General features: G+C 53.4%; 6 protein-coding genes across 6 annotated transcripts; all 6 read right to left on the bottom strand.

The window, feature by feature from the left end:
- Positions 1 to 4,080: 4,080 nt before the first annotated feature.
- Positions 4,081 to 4,830, bottom strand: BZA05DRAFT_419962 (uncharacterized protein; the record flags this gene model as incomplete). The annotated part of the gene is made up of 1 exon (XM_051485619.1): positions 4,081 to 4,830. One exon carries the CDS (start codon positions 4,828 to 4,830, stop codon positions 4,081 to 4,083), a length of 750 nt encoding a protein of 249 aa, XP_051337897.1.
- Positions 4,831 to 5,214: 384 nt separating this feature from the next.
- BZA05DRAFT_402799 (putative aldo-keto reductase) lies at positions 5,215 to 6,988 on the bottom strand. Its single transcript, XM_051484147.1, has 6 exons — positions 6,738 to 6,988; positions 6,488 to 6,676; positions 6,313 to 6,431; positions 5,786 to 6,253; positions 5,600 to 5,728; positions 5,215 to 5,547 (listed from the first exon to the last, which is right to left on the bottom strand). Exons 1-6 carry the CDS (start codon positions 6,807 to 6,809, stop codon positions 5,505 to 5,507), a joined length of 1,020 nt encoding a protein of 339 aa, XP_051337898.1. The 5' UTR covers positions 6,810 to 6,988; the 3' UTR covers positions 5,215 to 5,504.
- A 2,998-nt stretch (positions 6,989 to 9,986) lies between these two features.
- Positions 9,987 to 11,269, bottom strand: BZA05DRAFT_87781 (uncharacterized protein). The gene is made up of 2 exons (XM_051488738.1): positions 10,722 to 11,269; positions 9,987 to 10,672 (listed from the first exon to the last, which is right to left on the bottom strand). Exons 1-2 carry the CDS (start codon positions 11,001 to 11,003, stop codon positions 10,256 to 10,258), a joined length of 699 nt encoding a protein of 232 aa, XP_051337899.1. The 5' UTR covers positions 11,004 to 11,269; the 3' UTR covers positions 9,987 to 10,255.
- Positions 11,270 to 13,188: 1,919 nt separating this feature from the next.
- Positions 13,189 to 14,774, bottom strand: BZA05DRAFT_375602 (uncharacterized protein; the record flags this gene model as incomplete). Its single annotated transcript, XM_051481793.1, has 6 exons — positions 14,601 to 14,774; positions 14,461 to 14,533; positions 14,189 to 14,400; positions 13,999 to 14,132; positions 13,749 to 13,936; positions 13,189 to 13,689 (listed from the first exon to the last, which is right to left on the bottom strand). The coding sequence occupies exons 1-6, from the start codon at positions 14,684 to 14,686 to the stop codon at positions 13,189 to 13,191; spliced, it is 1,194 nt and encodes a 397-aa protein (XP_051337900.1). The 5' UTR covers positions 14,687 to 14,774.
- Positions 14,775 to 17,025: 2,251 nt separating this feature from the next.
- BZA05DRAFT_426272 (uncharacterized protein) lies at positions 17,026 to 17,838 on the bottom strand (the record flags this gene model as incomplete). The annotated part of the gene is made up of 2 exons (XM_051486001.1): positions 17,026 to 17,376; positions 17,437 to 17,838. The coding sequence occupies 2 exons, from the start codon at positions 17,836 to 17,838 to the stop codon at positions 17,026 to 17,028; spliced, it is 753 nt and encodes a 250-aa protein (XP_051337901.1).
- A 475-nt stretch (positions 17,839 to 18,313) lies between these two features.
- BZA05DRAFT_87857 (uncharacterized protein) lies at positions 18,314 to 19,893 on the bottom strand. The gene is made up of 5 exons (XM_051488740.1): positions 19,238 to 19,893; positions 19,079 to 19,183; positions 18,797 to 19,024; positions 18,610 to 18,729; positions 18,314 to 18,534 (listed from the first exon to the last, which is right to left on the bottom strand). Exons 1-5 carry the CDS (start codon positions 19,523 to 19,525, stop codon positions 18,439 to 18,441), a joined length of 837 nt encoding a protein of 278 aa, XP_051337902.1. The 5' UTR covers positions 19,526 to 19,893; the 3' UTR covers positions 18,314 to 18,438.
- Positions 19,894 to 20,794: the final 901 nt, after the last annotated feature.

The raw sequence follows: 20,794 nt of genomic DNA on the forward strand, positions 1-20,794 counted from the left end.
TCAACTCCGCGGTTCGGGTTCAGGGTTGGTTACCCTTCCCTTATTCCCCCCGGGACTGGGACTGGGACTGGGACTGGGTGGGGACGGACTGGGACTGCGACGGACTGCGACGGACTTGGACGGACTTGGACGGACTTGGACGGACTGGGACGGACTGCGACGGACTGCGACGGACTGCGACGGACTGGACGGGGACATGGCCTGTCACTCACGCTTACACTCACACTCACACTTACACTCACACTCACACGCACACTCACATGAAACGCTCGGTCAGTGCCATCCTTAGAGTGGGCTACCAGCAACGGCATCAGCTTTGACCACGGGAAAACGGAAGCGATCCTCTTCACCAGACAGCGGGACCCCCCTCAAGCGTCCATCCAGGTGAGGGAGTTGGAAATTCCCTTCAACAAGGAAGCAACACGCTGGCTGGGGATCTGGCTAGACTCCTAACTTACCCTGAAAGAACATCACTCCATCCGCTTAAACAAGGGAAGGAATGCTATGAACCGGCTGCGACGGCTCGCGGGGCAGATGGGTCTATCGCCAGCAAACTGTCGCAAAGTCATGACAGCCTGCGTGCAGTCAGTGGCGATGTACGGGTCCGAACTCTGGTGGCAGGGCGATGGCATAGGAGCTAGGGGCACGATGGGAAGAGGGTATGACTTGCAGAAACTCATCAATGAAGAAGCCAGGGCGGTCACGGGCAGCTTCAGGACCACGAACCAGGGTACGCTCGTTCTGGAGTGAGGACTGCGACCCGTAGAGGTGCAACTCAACAATAGAGATAGACGATTCGCCCTCAGGCTCATCAGCCTCCCAAAGGGAAACCAGGCCAGACAATTGGTAGGAGCAGACAGTGAGCTCGGACAACGACTGATCATGTTCCTGGACAACCGGAAACGGATGGAAGAGACAGTACTCCTGGAAGAAGCTCAAGCACTCGATTGCACGGTCACTATGGACGAGGCAGTCACAGCGAAGGCGCATGCATTAGGACCGCAACCCCCAGGGCTCTCTATGTATACAGACGGATGTCGGACAGACTCCAAAGCTGCCGGCTTCGCTGTCGTCTGGCGCTCCGGCGACGGGTGGAAGGGACACAAAGTCCACATGGGATTCGAACAGGAGGCGTACAACGCGGAATGTGCAGCGATCGCCCGGGCACTGAAGACAGCTGCTGGTAGACTCCACACCTTAGAAAGAATCACCATCTACACGGACGCGCAAGCAGCTATCAGAAGGATGACTCACGACAACCCTGGCCCCAGCCAGAAGTACGCAATCGAGGCAAGGAAGCATCACGCCACCATCCGTCGACGAGAGCCAGGAATCACCATCGAAATCAGGTGGTGCCCAGCATACAAAGATGTTCCCGGGGACGAGAAGGCGGACGAATGGGCTAAGCTGGCAGCTGACCACCCGACCGCTCGCGGAGTGGAGGTCACTCGCCACAAGTACCGCTATGGCGCCAGTCAGCCACCACCTGCATCACTGGCATTCCTGCGACGGGGCATCATAGAAAGGAAGTGGAAGGAAGCCAAGGCATGGACAGACAGCAAGGTCTCTCACAAAAAGTACCGGTACAGCCGGAAATCCGGCCAAAAACCCGACCCAATCCCAGCGACAGCCCCCAAGCGTCTCGCCTCGAGGTTCTACCAACTGAAGACAGGGCACTGCCTCACCGGCCAGTACCTCTATTGGACGACGAACCGCCCCAATGCCCGCTGTGGCTGGTGCCGGTACAAAACTCAGACTCGGGAGCACCTTTTCAAAAACTGTCTCGAATGGAAAAGTCAGCAAAAGATACTCTGGGCAGAAGTCAAGAAGCAGAAAAGGAGGGGCAAAGACCGCTTCAAGATCCGGGACCTCTTTGCAGACGAGCGGTGCAGCGAAGCCATCCTTGACTTTCTCTCCTCCACAGCTGTGGGCAGGCGGATCCCAGAGGACGATGCGGAAGATGCAGCAAGTGAGGTGTCGGAATGGGAGCTGAGGGAGCGGGGAGAGCGAGCGGAGCTGAGGTGACTCGAGGAGGAGCAGGAGGAGGAGGAGGAAGGCACGGAAGTTGGGGAGCCTGGCGACGTAGATTAGCGGACTATACAGGTGCGGCGGAGGTGGGAAGACTCACGAGCGGGGGTGAGAGCGGGCAAAGGGTCGGGAGCGGAGGCGCGGGGGTGCGGGCGGGCAGAAGCGCGGGCGGGGGGTCGAGTGCGGACGTGGGTCGAGTGCGGGTACGGTGGCGAGTGTGGACGAGGGATGAGTGCGGGGGCGGGGGCGAGTGCGCACGGTGGAGATAAACTTCGGGAAAGACCAGGGCGGAGGGCAGGGAAAACTACATCGGGCCGCTCGGTGCAAGCTGGGTTGGACAGTGGCGTGGAAACGGGGGGGTGAACGGGGCGATATTTCCATGATCCAGATAGGTCGCATGCAATCAATGATTACACAAAAAAAACGCTCGGTCAGTGCAGTGCAGTGCAGTGCAGTGTTACGGGTTGGTCTGGTCTGGTCGGGCTGAGGATCGGATTCACTCGGGTCGGGTCCCGCTGCTGGCCGGTTGAGTAGAGTAGAGTAGAGTACTATAGAGTACCGTACATATGTGTGTAGGTATGTACCTATAGTAATGTAGCGGCTGCGTGCGATCCGGCTGTGGCGCGGGTTCCTCGAATATGTACAATACATCTCGAATATGTAGCGTACCTAGTACAACACACATCATTGCGTAGGTACATAGGTAGATACATATAGCCGGTAACTATGGGCCTAGTTATGGCTGGCTGGCTGGCTGGCTCGGCAGCTACGTACGTGAGACATCGAGTTCGGTGTACGTAGCGAAGGGGAGCTCCACAACGGGCGTCATTTGAATTTTGCTCCTACTGCTGGTGTACAGCGGTAGGCAGGACAAGGGAATGTGCAGTGTTGCATTATATTCGAGTCGCAGGAATGCGTGACTGCCCAGACTCCTCTCGCAGCCTCTCTTCCCGCGGCGCTCCCCGGGTTCTCACTCTGATCTGACACTTTATCTGCTGCATCTTCTTCAGTGATCTTTCTTCGTATGTACGGATCAGGGGGACGGATGGACGGACGGGCTGTGACGTGGGGCTTGCCGCTTGCTATAGCTATTATCAGCGCTTCTTTTTGCTTCAGCATTTCGTATGTATTCGGCCTTTTCCGATCATGACGGTGGATTAGGTAGGTACATACTAGGTACATCCTACTTCTATCTGCTAGGTAAGGCCGGATGAATGGTGAGGCTGGCCAATCATCAATGACAAAGATGGAGTGAGTGTCATCGTACGAAACGAACGAGTGTATGTTTGTGATGCTATGTGATGCTAACTAACTGTGTAAACACACCAATGGGATCTCTTGGACCACGTGGGAACAAAACATTCGCAAACAGTCATATCAGAAAGATCAAACAAGAAAGCAAGAAAACGTGAAAACAAGAAAACCGCGCACATCGCCCACATTTCCTCCCTCTTAGGATCAAATCAATCACGAATCTACGCACCCATCGCCACAAACTTCTCTTCAAATCCCTGCCTGACCAGTCGAAACGCTCGCAAAACGTCCTTGAGTCCCTTGGTATCCTTTCCCGTCCACGCCTCTCCGTCAATTTTCTCACTGCTCCCACGCTCCTTCCCCAGGGCCTCTCCCTCCTAAAGTCGCACAATCATCGGTATGCTCTGCGAGATCAAGTTTCAGCCCACCGTTCGATAAGAGCTCCGTGGTGCATCTTGCGATCCGGTTTAAGAAATGATTCAGTCTCCCCATGACCTTCCTTGCCCCAGTGGTCTCACCTACAAGCGACGTGTCCCACCGGCGTGCTGAGAGAGAGAGAGGTAGTTGAGAAGTGCGGTGTGCAGAAGAAATACCGATGCAAACTCAGCGTCTGCTCCAGCGAGTTTCTTCTTGCTTTCGGAGCTGAGGAGACGGACGAGGGTAAAGACGGTAAGACGCTCCCGAGCGGATGTTGTTCCGTGTACTGCTGGTAGTTCGAAATGCAATTTTGGGCGCGGGGGCGTAGTGATTGCTTCGTGAGCGGTAGGCAATGATCCGACACTGCAGTCGAGAATGTAGTCAAAGATCTTTCAGAGTCAGCGTCAGGTATGGCATGAGTTTCCGTAGAGGGTCCAGTACCTTGCTGTTCACAAACTGAACTCGGCTGATGAGCGCAATGTTGTAGCCCATGCCCATGAAACTGCTTATCATGACTATCATCCGGTGCTTAATCGCCATGCTGGCATGCCCATTGTCTTCGCTCTCTTCATCGCCGTCATCGTCGTCATCGTCGTCATCCTCGGAAGCGCCCACTTCATCCTCCTCGTCCTCGGAGTCGTCGGAGTCATCGTTTTCGCTGGTAACACTCTCCCAAGCCGCTCCGACTAGACCGCTCCCGTCGCCAGCCAACACAAACAACGGTCTCCTCTCCTCGATCCAGCCCAGAAACGTCCGTTCAGAAATCCCTGTGAACTGTCTAATCTGCCACTCTCCTCCCTTCACTCCCAGCAGATGCCGTATCACGATCTCCCTTGTGCAGAGCCACTTCGCCGCGCCCCTGCTGCCCGTTGGAGGAATGCACATTTCCGCATCAGAGTCCAGAAACACAATGTCAAACACACATTTTCGGCGGACTAAACCTTGCAGGAACTGCTCCACAACGTAGACGGTGTGAAGTAGCTGAAAGCTGCCGTCCGAGAATCCGATACGCTCGTCTGAGAAACAATGGCGGAGGAGGGAGTCCCCGTAGATCAGGAAGCGTGAGGAGCCGGCGTAGTCGCCAACGAGGTCTAGGCGGAAGGGGCGGAGCTGGGAGTACCAGGCTCGCATTTTGGAAACGGGCATGGATGGTGCGCTCTGATTGTTTGGATGAAGGAAACTATCGAGTGGAATTGGTGATGATATGGAGGGGGAATGCTCAGCAGAAGCGTGGATTATGTCGAACGTTCGAGAGAGCGGCTTCACAAGCAATCAACAAACAGTGAATCCACACTAACTAGATTTGGTATGATAGAACCTCGCTTATGACACTCGATTAATACTTAGCTACATCCTGATCTTTGGTTCATCAAGAGCCGTGATCGACGTCATATTGAAGCACTCAAACGGCACCTCTTATATAGCCTTAAACTCCCAGTCTGCTGTAAGAACGGCGATTGCGCACGGTTAATTTTGTTTACTGGACGGTTCCGGGGATGGCACCTAAAGGTCCAACTGGATTACTCTTCGGCTTTGAGGAAGTCGTACATATCATACTTCAGGATCCATTTTGCTCATTAAGTGGCCGCACAGTACTGCTCACAGAGCCAGCCACAGCCACATATCTACTGTTGCCCGACTATATTCCACAAATGTATCGAAGGCCATGGACGAGATAATATTTAAAGGTTCCCTACTTCTCGTCGGTTCACGAGAAAACACCAAAGTTGAAGGAGTAAGATGGGTTGGTTGACGTTTATGTAGCCGCGATACTCTAAATCACTACAGGACTCCTATGTAGCAACCTATTTCTTCGGGGCAGAAGATCCAAACAAGGCGCCCAGCATCCTAGTCACCGTGTAAGCACCTATGCATAGGAGGGGAGGGAGGGGTCTAATACTGTTCTGGATATCTGGCGCCGAAAGTTTCCAGGGAGTCTACCGCCTTTCGGATCTCTGCATTCTCCTCAGGCGTTAGGACGACCTTCAGCCCTCCGAGATTCTCCTCCAGATTCTCAATCCTTGTAGTTCTACCGCCGCATCAGTCAGCATCAACTTCACCACTACACTATTGGAGCCAACCTCACCCGAAGATTGGGATAAAGTCCTTGCCCTGAGCCGATACCCAAGCCAGAGTCAATTGTCCCGGTGTACACCCCTTTTTCTTCGCGATCTTCTCGATATCCTCGACGATCTTGAAATTCTTGGGGAAGTTCTCAGCGTTGTACCGAGGAACGTCACGGCGGAAGTCGCCCTCGGGGAAATCATCAGCGCTGCGGTATTTCCCGGTTAGTAGCCCACGGCCCAGAGGCGAGTAGGCAATGATAGTGACTCCCAGCTCCCGCGCGGCCTCCAGAACACCGATGTCCGGCCGCTCGATGTCCGTGAAGAAAGGGGAGTACTCGATCTGGTAGGCAGCGATGGGGGCAACGGCGCAGGCCCGGCGGAGGGTTTCAGCGCTGCACTCGGAGAGTCCCAAGTACTTGATTTTGCCCTCGGCTTTGAGCTCGAGCATCGCGTTGACGGTCTCCTCGATGGGTATTTCGGGGTCGGCACTATCATTGATCGTCAGCCCGCAACCACGACTAAGATGTCAGAGAAAACAGGCGCATACCGATGGGCGTAGTAAAGATCGATGCAGTCCGTCTGCAGTTTCTTGAGACTCCTGTCGCACGCCGCCTTGACATACTCCCTATCGCCGCGGAGGAACCTTCCCTCCTGAAAGCGGTTGATCTGTTGTTCCACGATCAGCTACCATTCAACTCCGCTGAGCCCGGAACAGAACCTACGCCAAACTTGCTCGCAAGGAAGATATCAGAACGCTTCCCAGTACGTGTGAACCACTTTCCGATCAGCTCCTCGTTGTCCATATACATATCGGCCGAGTCCCAAAAGGTCAGGCCGAGCTCGTGGGCACGGTCCAGGAATGCGAAACGCTCCTCGTCCGGCTTGATAGGGCCGTAGAAGGCGGAGAGACCCTACAGCGGAGTACGTGTCAGCGGGTTGGTAAACGCCTGTTGATGAGCTTCGAGTCCATACCATGCAGCCGAGACCGAAGGCAGTGACTTCAGGACCATCGCGGCCGAGGGTGCGTTTCGGGAGAGAAGTCATTTCAAGATGTTGGAGTGTAGGTATCCGGGTGTAGGTATCCGAGTGCAAGTATCCGAGTGTAGGTATCCGAATTGTGTTGGTGTAGGGATGGTGATGGATGCTGGAAGAGGAGCCGACTCTATATAGTGTTTAACAAGGCCCAAGAGACGTCATAAGGAGCTGAAAATCGTGGTTAGTTACCCCGCCAAAGAGTACATATTAACTCCGAACTCTAACGTCCGGTTGACATGGCATGGCACCTCGGCCGTATACAAACTCCGTGCGCAGCTATATACGAAATCGCCCCCCGACGTCTCTAACCGAGTAAGATCGACTCTAGGGTCTTCCTGGCTCCCGTCTATGTAAGAATTGTCTTCACAGGACCATACATAAGATACCTCGTGCGAACAGATATTGGTAGTTATTTGCATGTGGCGGCGAAGTAGCTGCAGAGTCGTTTTGCAGGCCTAAACTTCACCCCGCCATCGGCGGAAAGCATTCACGCCTCATTGATGTGTGTACGCCAGGGGCGGACACAAGAAATGAGGACGATGAAAAGATTGTCCTTCCAACTACCGATTGACTCCGGAGTTCCATGAAATGGACACACCCCTGGCTAGTTAGCCTAACCCAAACGCATCCCACGTTCTCCTCCTTCAGACGTCATCTCTCCCCTAGCCCACTATCTAATCTTGTATCTAGTCTTCTTAATCTTATCTTGTTGCATCATCTCATCGGATCTTTCCATCTTATCATTCCACTTGGGATGGCAGACAACATTAACACCCCACGATCAACATCAATATGGGCTGTATATAGCAAAGCTTCGATAGGATTTGCGGGACCTTTAAACCTAAAGAGAACCGCAAATACCAGGGTCCCATAAGCCTTATCCTGGTGACCATCTATGCACGTCCTCCTGCGCAACATCACCAAAAGAACCAGACTCGGTTTATCACATTATGAATCTGACAGGACTCATTAGGTCCGCACACTAACTCCGAGCATGCACAGTAGTAACTGCCGGTCTTCGAAAATGTTCCATCTCATAATATGACATCGGCAAAGAACATACGGATTCTGAAGGACAACATCTCCGAAAATTCACTCATAGTTTTCACCGGGCCCCTAGCACCACTGTGTTGATCAAGTCCACTACCTATTACAGCCTTCGGCGGCCCGGCGTTTACCTCCCGCAATCGCTGCGCGTTTCGCATCTGGGATCTCCGTGACGCGGGTACTATATTCTCTCCTCCGGAAAACAGACAATCTAGAAAACAACATCGCTGCTGAAAAGTTGCGGTCGCCTACCGGCCGGATGGAACAGCTCTCGACCGTCACATTTCGTTGGACCCTCCTTCGCGCCTACATACGCTGATAACGTCGCCCCCACTTCGATCAAATCGGACCCCCGTCACTTCCTACGACAAGGGAGCCCGGGATAATACGATCTATGTAGGGCTATCAAACCTTGCGAGATGGCTGGAAGATCATTCCGGACAGCGTTACAACCTTTGAAAAAGATTGGCGAATAATCGGGCGAAAAATCCTGACCGAGCGTTCACTACTGTATAGTGAAGGGGGGGGGGTAAAAAAAGCGTATTTTTTACCCCCCCTTCACTATACAGTACGTTCGAGGTATTGTAATTTTCCACTCGCCTGGCGCCGCAGGGGAGTCGTCGGCTGTTAAGAGGTCCTATGCGGGTGAGCTCATCATGAGCTTGAAAAACTTTGGCAGCGGCAATTGGATTCAAAGTTAGCCATAATGAGATTCAGATGGTTTCCTTTGTACGGAATCAGACAAGCTGTAAATGCGTGAGCATGAGACTCAATGATGCAATTTACTAACTGAAGTTACTGGACAGACGGGGTTTCCTCCGCCAAACTCCTGTTCCTGGGCAACCGCTCCGCTCCCGGCCAAACAGCCGCATCATGCTACACGAACGAGCAAGCCTTGATGTTGAACTCTCGACAAGACAGTGTAGCTCAAGCCATGCGCCCCATTAGGCTATGTACGTCCCGCAGTTCAGATTCTAGGATTACCAAGCCATTTACTGAGGGTTCTGTGAGTTTGTCAGCCCGCATAGTATGTCACTCGATACGAGTGATATCGAATGATAGAGTTGAAAGTCGGTCGCAGCTATATCATCACTCGACAGGTGGGGGACATCGGGCTATGCAATAATCCCGAATACGAGGCGAAGAACATGAGAGCTAGGGCAAGAATGGGGATACAGGACGATCGATGAAATTGATCGGAGGACAGATAATGGCACGGGTGGTGGGGATGAGGAACTGGATTCCTTGGTTGAGCTTACAGGAGGTTGGATGGGACGAGAACTGGATTGACGTTTAATACCTTCATTCACTCTTTATGTCTTTCTTTCTTTCCTTCTTTCTGTTTTTCTTGCAGGTGTTGCGGGGAGTTGGAGTCGAGCGGGGAGGGTTAAGCGGTGAGCGGGGAGATTTGACTCAAGGGGAGGAGCTGGGCGGAGAGCAATAGGAACCGATATCGAGCTCGCGGCCAGCGGTCGGTGACAGCCGGGTGGATGGCCTAGACCACTAGGCCACGCGGGGTTTTTTTCGTACTGTAAAAAAGACGACGTCCGTTATAAACCTCAAGTTGTCACCACAATATGAGACTAGCCGGCTTCACTTATAGAAAATGAAAACGATATTACAAGATCACGCAGTCAGCTAAATGCGACTCCGAAAGAAGAAAGCGCATGACCCCTCCCCCAATGAATACGGAAGCTATCTTGCCACAAAACCAACGAATGAACGAGACGACGTGGAGGAAGAACGAGAGGAGAAGGGTGCAGGTGTAGAATATAAGCTAGAGCCTGGAGGCTACACAGAGATGTTCGGGAATTGTATCAATCGTCGTGCAGAAAGGGAAATGAAGGTGAAGAATGAAAAGCCGGCTTAAACCGCAAGTTCCAAAGCCAAAAGGACTCAAACAGGGCTACAAACACGAGAAAGATGGCAGCCTGCCCAGCCCTTCCCCCCGTCACCCATAAAGCTATGCATCCTGAGCAAACACTAAACTAGACGTATAGCTACTCTCTTGCTTTGCCCACTCCTCTACCCACTCCAAAAACTCTTGATAATATATCGTCATTCCCTTCTTCGCCCAGGCCACAAGGAACAGTACAGCCTTTGTGCGCACCTTATCGAGCTCAAATTCTTCACAACAATTCTTCTTGGACCACTTGGCGAATTTCGCAACGAGATCCTCCGGGTGGATGAACGAGGCGATGAGCACTGCAAGCACGAGCTTGATATCGAACAATTTGCCTTCCTTCCATGCCTTGGGGGTCCGCCAAGTTTTGTATTGGGACCACACTTCGTGTCCCGGCATGTCGATGATGCATATGATCTCATATTCCTCTTCGGGAGCGATACCACGCAGATTTATCCCCCACAGGTAATCTTCGAGGTCCCAAATCTTCGCCACCGAGGTTGGCTTACCAACCTTGAACCCAGGAACCCGATTTGAGCGCCGCAAATTGCCTGATAAGAAATTGAGCGCGTTTCCGGAGATGAGGGAGGAGCGGTGGGTCCTTGCGCTTGACGACATCCCATTCACCGCGGATCTTCCGATCGATCCACACGCCGAGCGTCGAGCCGTTGTAGCCGCCAGCTTCCACAGTACGCAGGAACTGCTCAAGCTCGAGCTTCGAATTTGAGTTTTGAGTGAAGAGATAATCTTGAATTAGGTAATAGACGTGCCTTGCAACAGTATACCAGCCGTACTCTGAGTCCGAGTCTCTGGTCATACGGCATTCCACCAAGTGAGTGTTGTGAATGAGTCGGATAAATTTGTCGGTCTTCTGCTTGAGGTACCCCGGAACCAGAGGTGTGTTGCCAATACCGCGGGCGACCTGTGATGTTAGATAAAACTTGGGAATGAGATGATGGGAGACGGCATACGAGTTCAGTACGGTCGCCAGGCTCAGGATCTGGTACCAGCCAGAAATCCCAATAATGTGAAATAGCAATCTTTTCGATGTCGCGCGGTAGAAGGAAACCCAACATGCGCAAATGTTCTTCCTTGTCTTCTTTTGTCGCCCCCGGAGTCTCCCATATCTTCAAAATAGCTTCCTCGTCTAGTATCTCCATTGCCCGAAGTTCCTTCTCTTCCGTCGCCGACTCTGGAGATTCGTCAAACATGAACTCGTAAGTGTACCGTCCTCCGGTCGAGGCCCAGTCCATCAACCACTTCGCAATCTGCTGGTTCTCCAACTCGTAAAACCCAGACTCCCCGTCCAATCAATCCGCAATCGCCTTCAACAAATGGATTGTATCACACTTCATCTTATCGATATTAAGCTCCCTAGACCGCCCCCCAGAATTCATCCCTAGATCATAGGGATCAATAAACGTAGTGAGCAAACAAGCCGGCAAGAGAAACACATCGATCGCCGCCTCACTCAGGCGCCGACACCCCCATTTCTGCAATTCCACGAATGGATCTTTTAGCCAGACGGGACTAAACCGCATCATCTCGCCAGACCTTTGCGGAATCATCTGCAACCTCTTCTGAAATGCCCATATACTCGCCAAGCCCTCCCTATTTTCGGCGCGATCTTCTTCTTCCGGGCAAACTTCCAGACCTCATCCTCAGTCTTGAGCTCTCCCACGGGCGTTAACGGCGGATCCCCGTTACACAGAGACCACTCGCCCCGCCCCTTGCGGTTAATCCATGCCGCCATGTCCTCGCCGGCGCGACCACTGGTCGCTTGGTTCAACACCACTTCCAGCCCTCCTCGTTCCCGCCGCGCCCATGTAGGGTTTTGACGTGATCGAAACAAGTTTTCCAAGCTTGGTATCTCTTGGGGTTGGGGTTTTCTCCGGTGGGCGCGTATTTTCGCAAATGTCTGGTCTCGCAGCGCTTGAGGAACGCGGTGACTCGGGAACCCAGGTCGGGCGCAGGAGAAGCATCGACACGGGACGTTGGCTGCAGTTGGTTTGGGCGCAGCTTTAACCGTGACGCCAGGCCTAATCGGTAGATGAAAGGGCCGACTTTGGCTCGTGGATGTAGAGCTACGGCCTCTTCGATGGAAGAAGTCATGTTTGGCTGCATGGCGGCGGGGTTGGAGGCTTGCTTGGCTGCAGCGATTGGTCCAGTCAACGAGCTTCGGTTCTGGTTTTGCTCTGGGGGTTTTTGAGCGCACCGAAGTGGCGGCGCGTCCGTCATTACGCGTATGTATGATGGTTGTCGTGGTTTGGAGGAACGCGACAGCTCCCCGTGGATTCTGTTTTGGTCCTCATGTTGGCGCGCATAGACCTACATACGTGGGAGTGAGGGGCTGCATCACCAAATAGCGCTGAGCTGTTGGTTGGTTGGTCGGTTGACGTCAGACGCATGATAGGTACTCGTAGACGGTGGTCATGGTTACACTGTGCCATGAATCCGCCCGTTGCCGTATCCATACCTACGGGATACCCATCGACGGACATTTCTCTACCTTGAGGAATTTGGGATGCTCGCTTTGGTCCGCTCCCCCATCGGCCGCAGGTTGCTGAGCAAGAGTTGCCAGAGAGTTGATGGCTATGGACCTGGTACTTATGAACTTATGTCCAGTCCCAGATCTAGATAGGCCTCTTCGTGCAACAATATCCACAACAAAACCCCAGCAGCGCACTTGCCACTGAGAAGGTTCCAGGCGCTTGAATCTTGCCTGCTGGGGATAGATGGAATCGCTAAAGCAGCGTTTTCTGTTAGCGTCGCACGCGGGTAAAAAATATTCGCTACCAAGGCGCCGGAAGCTTATTCTCCCCACAGCCTGAATCTCAACATCAACGTTGTCCCAACCCTGGGCGGCATGCTCTTTCTTGCTCAGAATTCTTTGCAGCGGGTTTCTCTAAGGAATTCTGACGCGGAGAGAGTGAACCGGCGATGTCACAGTTCGGCTGTCAATCCTCGATAGAGACACATCATACCAGAAACTCCAAATACATGTGAATCATAACTAAAAACACCCCTCACGATTGGTGAAAGTTGGGGAAATGCCCCTTTGTCCATAACATCATCGCCGACGAGAAAGAATCACACGGTAGTTAATAAGTAGCAAGTACGGTATTAATTCAGCTCAAGACTCAACTAGAGATGATGCAACGAAAATATTTCCCATGATGGATACTACCGAGTGATAGCCAGTGTACACACGACACAAAGCTCTGCGCTGCGTTCTCTAGCATCCGTCCAACTGGGAGAGTGATTAGGCAGGCAGGAATTGTAGTAAAAGTTGTCAGTCACCATCCATGGCCCACCAAGATTGGATGCAGTGGCTGTGCACCAGGGAAGACCAAAGTCCGCCGGGCGCTCAGTGATACTCATACATACATCTATTTTAGCAAGCAAAAGAAAAGAAAAATCTATGTATACAGCGCCCACCTACGACGGCGTTAGGCGGTGAGCACTCTCAATATTAATCGAGTACTCGAAAGCGCTTCTCGCGCCCTCCGCTCCCACAAAGACCATTCCCTCCTCACCGCCCATATCCAGCCAGCTGCCCTGCGCCTTCTCGCTCTCGACGGTGACCGTAACCTCCTGCCTGATGACGCCGCCCTCGAGCTCCCTCTCCACACCCACAATCCTCTCCATGCTGTCGCTTTCCCACGCTTGATCGCCGCCCGATTTCATTTTGGAGGCGGACATCTTCGCGGTGCGCGTGCTCTGCGTCCGCAGCTCGACGTCGTTGGTGGATGTGGCGCCGTGGTTGCCGTACCGCGACATGCTCCGCGCCGCGGAGGAGACGGAGCTGGCGAAGCCGGGGATCACCCGCCGGATCAAGGGCCAGACCAGTGGGATGTTCGAGACGTACAGGGCTGTCGACGCTTCGCGGATATACCATTTCATGTACTCGGTGTTGTAGACATCCGACAGATTGAAGACCTAGGTAGTTATACCTTCTCGTCAGTAACCGTGGCGGGGAAAATGATTGAGGACGGTACCTTGGTGAGGATTGCGGCAATGATCACGAATACTCCCATAAGGAACACGGTACACACGGCGATCTTTTGCCTTAATGGTAGTTTACTTGCAATGAGTAGTGGCAGGGGAATGAACATCATCATGATATCACTGCTGATGTTGAAGACGGCATTGACGGTGGCGTAATGCACGAACGTGGTGCATTCCGCTATATCCGCTGTTAGTTGCGAGGGACGATGATGATGGGGTTGGGACTCGGATAAAGCTTACGATCTGGAGGTGGAACCGCCCAGTACCCCGTAAACGGCCGACACGCAAAGAAGAATGTCAGCTCGCATGCTACAAATCCCATAGCAACATAGCAGGCGACACCCTGGACTACGCGCTTCGCATGGAGTCCCGAGCTATAACCGTCAGTGAATGTACTTTCATGGCTTCCCTTCAGGACGGGGATACATACGTCAACCGCGAGTAAAATATCAGGAGCGAGACTTTGATGCCCCAAATGGTCAACAACATCGCCTGCTCCGATACGAGAACCAGCTTGCTGCCCTCAATACGCTCCGAGATGTTCTCGGGGGTGAAGGTCTTGAGGTCTTCGGGCGGGAATAGATTGCTGCCGCCGCTGACGGCAACGAGGTTCATGAGGGTTATCAGAACCGTGTAAGAGATCTTCAGCAGCTCCTCTGTCAGCAGGCCCCTAGTTACCGCATCCCATCGATAGGTACCAACCATGGAAAAAGTCATGACATAGTCATCACTCTGAATCCCCATCCGCCAGCCATTGTAATATATCCGGGTGAACCTATTACCGCCACTTCAGTCAGAACGTCTTGCACATGGAAGCACACATAGCAGGGAAGGATACTCGCAGCCGTAGACAGAAGATAAGCACCGCAATGGTAAAGAGTGTCCACGACTCAATCCGAAGGCTATAGACGAAATCCGGATCCATCATTATTGGCGACCACCGGCCGGGCCGCACACGACTGGGTGATCGACGAGTACTTGTACTACTAGTAGGTATATGTACCTACCTAGCTTCTCCTTTAGGTTGTAATCTTTTCCCTGCACGAGAACATCTGGTAATCGAGCTTGCTTTTTGGGGAGGGGAAATTGATCACAGTCCAGAGTGCTTTGGTATCTGCGGGGGGTGCACCGCAGCGCAGGGAGCGGTGATGAGTGGGGTAATCAGCGTGCTGGATAGTGGGTGGCCACTAGTCCTTCAGTTGATGCCGTCCTAAGGGGTTATGAACTTCAGCTGAAGATATGCGGAAGGAAGGCGGGATCAAGATCGACTCATCGAGAAGGGAGTGTAAGGATACCATCCCCAGGGAGGCAGATCGCACTCCTGCTGAGTGCAGCGATCCAGGAAGGAAAGAAAAAAACCCGGTAACAACAATCCACGCCAGCAGGTAGTTAATAGCGCACTGGGCCAAGTCGTTTCCGCGGCTACAGTACCTTAAACTTTGAGCTACAATTGGTGAATTAGCGAAAACCGAAGCCAAGACGTCCGGGCTCAGCTCGGGGAAGAGCGAGTGCACGAACACAATCGTACCGACCGCCTGGACTCGCCGGAAACCTGAATATATCCTAGACAGAGAAGAAGCAACAGAAGTTCCCCCCCCAAAGAGCCAACAACAGAGATCCCCTCCCAACCGCCTTGGGTAAAAGATAAGCAGAATATTCAGTAGCAACCGCGAAAGCGAACGCCGATCAATTCTATGTATCCTGATGTTCCATCTGACGATCCTCCATCGGATCGGTCCCCGTATCTCGTGGAAGGGGGAGTGGGGAGAGGGCAGTGGACGGTACCGTAGGATACCTGATTCACATCCCAGGGGGTCGGATTCTCGCTCTTCTTTTACATATGGTGTCCCGAGACGAAAAGACGGCAGACGACGAAAAGCAGCACTTACCTTGTACCAAAAAGCAAATGGTCCTTAAATTTTTTTATCCAGGGCGGAAGGAACCCCAGGTAAATTCTGTCGGTAAAGGATCGTGGGGGATGAAATAGGTCATGAAAATGCAAATGGCGTGAGCGTGGGGTGTGTGTGGGGCGTGGGGGGAGGGGGGGTTGCGTTCAATCAGAACGCGGCAGCCGAGTAGAGTATCGCCGTTCATTCTTCCACTCTACTCTAGGTACTCCAGGTTTCAACGAGCGAAACATACAAGATCGAGCCCAGGTCCTACCTGGTAGACGTCCAAAAGCAATCCGGAAACTTAGATTTTTACTTTTGGCTACCATTTCCTTTGGAGGATTTTCTGCATTGTTAATCGGCTAGGATCGGGCTTCAGCGAGTTGCTGTAGGTACACATAAACTAGGTGCGGACTATCACTCAGCCTTCGGCCCATCGCCGCCGCCGCACTCTCTTCAACTCGGGTTGAACAAATCCCACATAAACGCAAGGGAGTCCTACATACTATAAAGCTACTTCGCTGAAGGTTATTCGCCCAGAGTGCCCAAAACGCTGGCCTCAAAGCCTCCACTTCACTATCTACGACATCCATTACCGTACTCTACATACGTCTGTGGATGACACGCGGCAAATTTTAGTTAGTCAGACGCGTTTATCTAGCATTTAGGATCGTCCCGTGTCGGGAGGCGGGTGTCGACATAGACATGCGCCTCCGGGTGCTCCCGGTAATCATTGGATATTGGATGAGATGAGATACCTAGGATATTGAGTGGTGACCGTAACTAGAGTAACCATGTAGAAAAAAAGGAAAGAAGTCCAACACTCGGTATGGATGAGAGAAGGCGAGTGACGTTCCCATGAAAAGGCCGGTCGGTCGGCCAGTGGGATCCATCCGTATTCACTCGTGGCCTGGCCTGGCGGGGATCTCCTCCGGGTTTTTGTGGTTTCATCATCCTCGAGCCAAGAAGTGCATATTTCCCCTTGCTGGTGGTATGCCTTACCTACTCTTCACGATGAAGCGGCCCATCCAAAACTTCGGGATTGGAGGCTGGCCTGGCATTTCAATCCGTGGGATAGTTACCTGTGTAAGATATCAGGCTAGGCGGTAAAGGAGGTTCAACGCCATACCCAAGTGCAGTAGCGCTCCTTTTCCTGCCTCACGGTGCCGTTCCCGCTGTTAACTACTGGAGTGGTCGCAACTGCATCCCTCCTTCCCCTCCCACACCCCCACAAACCACTCCAACCCCAACTGAAGACGGCAGTTGAAGTTTAGTCTCGATCAAAAGGGCACGTGGGGATCGCGGTTGGTGCTCCTGCAGACCAACGGACCAGAACACCGGCCTCAAAGTAGCCATCATCATTATTATGCGTGACTACTCAATCCCGCGCCGAAACCCCCTGTGCAACACACCTCTCAACCGCCTCCTCGATGGGCTCGTCGCCATTCACAAGATCCAGCCAAACCCCCGTGCCCCCAGTGCCGCGCTCCAACAACTCCACGCCGATGCGGGCCACATCCTCCCGCGTAACGCCACCGGGCAGTCTCGCACGCCCCAGATCGACCTTTCCAGTCGCGGGTTCATCCGTCAGCGCTCCGGGACGCAGACATATATCCTCCCAGCCACAGTCCTTCTTCTCGGCCTTCCTACTCTCGTCCCACAGGAACTCATCGGCCGCACACTTAGCAGCGCAGTAGGCGGGAATAGCGTTCCACGCGGCTTTATACGTCTTTGCACCTCGCATCAGCGACCACCCCCAACTTTCGCACCAACCTCAAGTTAAACCTACCTCCAGATCCAATTCATCCCACCACTCGGCCTTCTCCCGTCTCGCCACACTGGCGGAGACCATCAAAAACCTGCTGACGCCCGGGGCGCGGATCGCGGCAGCAATGAAGCGCTTCGCCGCATCCTCGTCGACGGCCTTAGTCCGCTCCTTTGCGCCCTTCCCGCCGGCGCCGGCAGACCACACGACCCATTGCACGCCGTCCATGCTACGATCGGCGGAGGCGTCGGTCGCATCCTCGATGCTGGACACGATCGGAACTGCGAGAGGGGAGATGGATGCGATCTCCGATACGTGTGAGGCGTCGCGGATCACGGAGTGCACTTTGTGACCCCGCGCAGTCAGCAGCCGCGTCATGTGCAGCGCTACCTTGCCGTGGCCGCCGAGGAGGAGGATGGTTGGCATATTGTTTTTTTTGGGAGATGAGTGGTTGGAACTTGGAGGTGAGAGGTATCGTATGTAGGCGTAGAGTATTCGATGCGGGGAAAATGGTGGAAGAGACGTTGAAGTTACATGGGTGGTGACGTCATTCGATGATCCCTTCATGAGAGGTCATTCGCAGCAAGGCGAAACATCGCCATCTATAATCCTCCCATTTCGACTGTAGAGGCAGTGAACGGTAGATTACCTTTAGTCAGTCGGTATTGTGTACCTTCTTCGGCGCGTTTAACTATGGCTTCGGCGCCCATGTAGAGGTGGGGAACGGGATTGTTGCATCGGGTCAATTATCACGGCAGCAGACACGATCAGGAAGTGTGTATATCGCCAGTCTAGATGGGCTACATGCGATCATCTGTTGCTTTAATATTGGAACGCATATCTAGACTCCTAACAGAGGTTGGGATGCGGATCACATTTGAAGTCTACGAGGTATAAGTCCCTTTTAGCACACGCAAGATCTGCCCGGTACACACTACCGCGAGATGAAGCTATATACACAAGCTCACCATCTCATCAGAGGCAAAGAAGAAGAAAAAAAGCAGATCACTGTAAATCCACCACCGCCTACCACTCCCTGGGGTGGGGGTATGGTTTCTGCTTCTGGGCAGCCAAGTATCCCTCACTCCACTGCTTCATTCTCTCTTTGCGTCCGACCTTGGCCTACAACAGAAGCACTCAGTTAGTGACATGGAACGGCCATTCGGGCTAGATACGTTGTGTATCATCGGAACATACCTTGGCCTTCTTCACCCTCACCTCACGCTCGTGCACGTATGCCACAACCGCGACGTAATCCTCATGGTTGAGCTCTTTGACGAGCCGCTTCTTCTCGGCGACGCTCGTTGCATTGATGATCTACCAAAGTGTTAGGAAGCGCTGCCGCCGTACTGCTCGCGCGGTTGCGGTGTATGTAGGTACATACCTTGAGGGCATGGGCGGGGATCTTGTCGGCGGGCTTGTCGGCGGGCTTGTCGGCGGGCTTGTCGGCGGGCTTGTCGGCGGGCTTGTCGGCGGGCTTGTCGGTGGGCTCGGCCGCGGGCATGTGCTGCACGATGTACTCGCGCAGGTATCCTATCACCTCGAGGTAGTCCTCGAATGGGATGTCACGCAGGAGCTGCGCCGTCTCATCCAGGGTCTCGGCAGCGATGATCTGCTAAAGTGTTAAGGAAGTTCCGCCACTGTATTGCTCGCGTGTTGTACATACCTCGAGGGCGGCCGCTCGGCGCTTGTCAGCTCTCTCGGCCACGGACACGGGCGTTTCTGACTTATCCCTCTTCTTGCCATTGATCTTGTTCTCGGTGGGATTGCCCTATCAGTGTCGTGTCAGTAATCTCGTCTCGAAGGGGTGAGACGGGATGCATACAGCGAGCTTGGTGTTGCGAGTGCGCTCGAAGGACTCGGGGACGGAGTCGGCGGCCATGGTTGCGGCGGTGTCGTTACGGGTATACACCATTTTGACGTAGGCGTGGGCGGATTTTGATGGAGGATGAGATGGAAGTTGAGGGAGAGTGTTGATGGTGGGAGAGAGAAGGAGAAAGAGATGAAGGTGGGAGAGAAACTGTGCTTCTATAGATTCCGGATTTGTAGCATTGAACTTCCAAGGCAACCAAAGCCCGCTTATGTATTCGGCTGCTCGTCCCCGTTGAATCATGCGCAGCTGGCTGGATCGAGTTCGCACTAGTTCCGTATGGTGGAGGACTGTTGTAGCTGTCGACGGTCGCCCTACCTAGAAAAGGAAAACGTTCTGACTGAACGAGGGAATGTCGCCACAGATTACAATTTGGGTTGGACTGCAGCAGGGCCGGTTGACATACGATGATGGGTTCGACGACAGATATGGGATGAAGAGGACCCAACCTTCATTCCCAGACTATCTCCTCTTGCAACCGATCCGGTCATTCGGACCGGTTTGAAATGCAGACGTCCGGGCATACCACCGCTCTCACCGATGAACTCTTCATCCCCTCCTCTCAATCACCAATGAGCTCGCCCTGAAGACTTTCCCGGTTTCCGCGTGCTGTGCGTCCCACCTGCGAAACACGTCTCGCATATAACATACATATTCGCGTTACCCTTTCCACCCCCCGGCGAGAATAAATGCTCTAATCGTCCGGGTTGTGGACGCTTCTTTGGTGTTGGTGCTGGTGCTGATGCTGGACCTGCGAGTGTTTCGGCGTGAATCTCCGTGCACTGGCGAGGGAAGGCGGCATCGTACGCATGACGAGCAGTAAGATTCCAGAAATAGTAACGATAAGGGCTAGAAACGCAATGGAACAAAGTACAATAGCTGGACGGTAGTGTTTCAACCTGTTCTTCGACTGCTCTGCAGGCCTCTGGTCACCCTCATGGGCTATCACTCACAAAATTACCACCGTGGAGCGGCGTTGATCACATAAACAAACAGCCCATGGTCACTTTCGCTGTTACTCCCCACGCCCTCCTTTCTATGGTATCTCCCGATAAGAGGTAGGGGACGAGGCGGTGAGAGGAGCGGACGTTTGTTTTCCTGGCTTTATTTCCTTGGTGCGAGTCGCGACTTCGGTGACAGGCGGAGGGCAGAGGAAGCCGCACGCTTTGTCTATTCCTCTCATCTCCCATCTCGGCCCCAAGGAAGCGAATGACTGCAAGTCTGCAACCAGGACCTACTGCCACATGTTCTTGGCATCTGGTCAGGCCGACGGTTGCTCTGAATCTCGCCGTCTTCGCCTCCTGCAGTGCGAGCCGAGTGGGGAGACGATCCCGGGATGCCACTGCCCAACGCTCATCCGGGGAGCAAACCGGACGGACCGACGGCCAGCGAGATGCCAACGCAAGGAACAACCGATCGATCGATCTTTTGATTGCAACTTCGCGTGCAACCTCCTCTGTGTATGCAAGAGCCGTAGGGAAGATGCCAGAGGTACTATACCTAATGCGGTCT

Source organism: Tricharina praecox, assembly GCF_024521635.1.
Source record: "Tricharina praecox strain CBS 144465 chromosome Unknown BZA05scaffold_18, whole genome shotgun sequence".
NCBI lineage: Eukaryota > Fungi > Ascomycota > Pezizomycetes > Pezizales > Pyronemataceae > Tricharina > Tricharina praecox.

Excerpts from the sequence above, each read along its gene's own strand:
- BZA05DRAFT_87781 (XM_051488738.1), bottom strand. The coding sequence starts at position 11,003 with ATGGACTGGGCCTCGACCGGAGGACGGTACACTTACGAGTTCATGTTT. Across the intron at positions 10,673-10,721 it reads CTGGCGACCGTACTGAACTC|GTCGCCCGCGGTATTGGCAA; the intron begins GTATGCCGTCTC and ends CTAACATCACAG.
- BZA05DRAFT_87857 (XM_051488740.1), bottom strand. The coding sequence starts at position 19,525 with ATGATTCAACGGGGACGAGCAGCCGAATACATAAGCGGGCTTTGGTTG. Across the intron at positions 19,025-19,078 it reads GCCGAGCGGCCGCCCTCGAG|ATCATCGCTGCCGAGACCCT; the intron begins GTATGTACAACA and ends ACACTTTAGCAG. Across the intron at positions 18,535-18,609 it reads TGAGGGTGAAGAAGGCCAAG|GCCAAGGTCGGACGCAAAGA; the intron begins GTATGTTCCGAT and ends CTTCTGTTGTAG.
- BZA05DRAFT_402799 (XM_051484147.1), bottom strand. The coding sequence starts at position 6,809 with ATGACTTCTCTCCCGAAACGCACCCTCGGCCGCGATGGTCCTGAAGTC. Across the intron at positions 6,432-6,487 it reads TCCTTGCGAGCAAGTTTGGC|ATCAACCGCTTTCAGGAGGG; the intron begins GTAGGTTCTGTT and ends GTGGAACAACAG. Across the intron at positions 6,254-6,312 it reads GATCTTTACTACGCCCATCG|TGCCGACCCCGAAATACCCA; the intron begins GTATGCGCCTGT and ends GATCAATGATAG.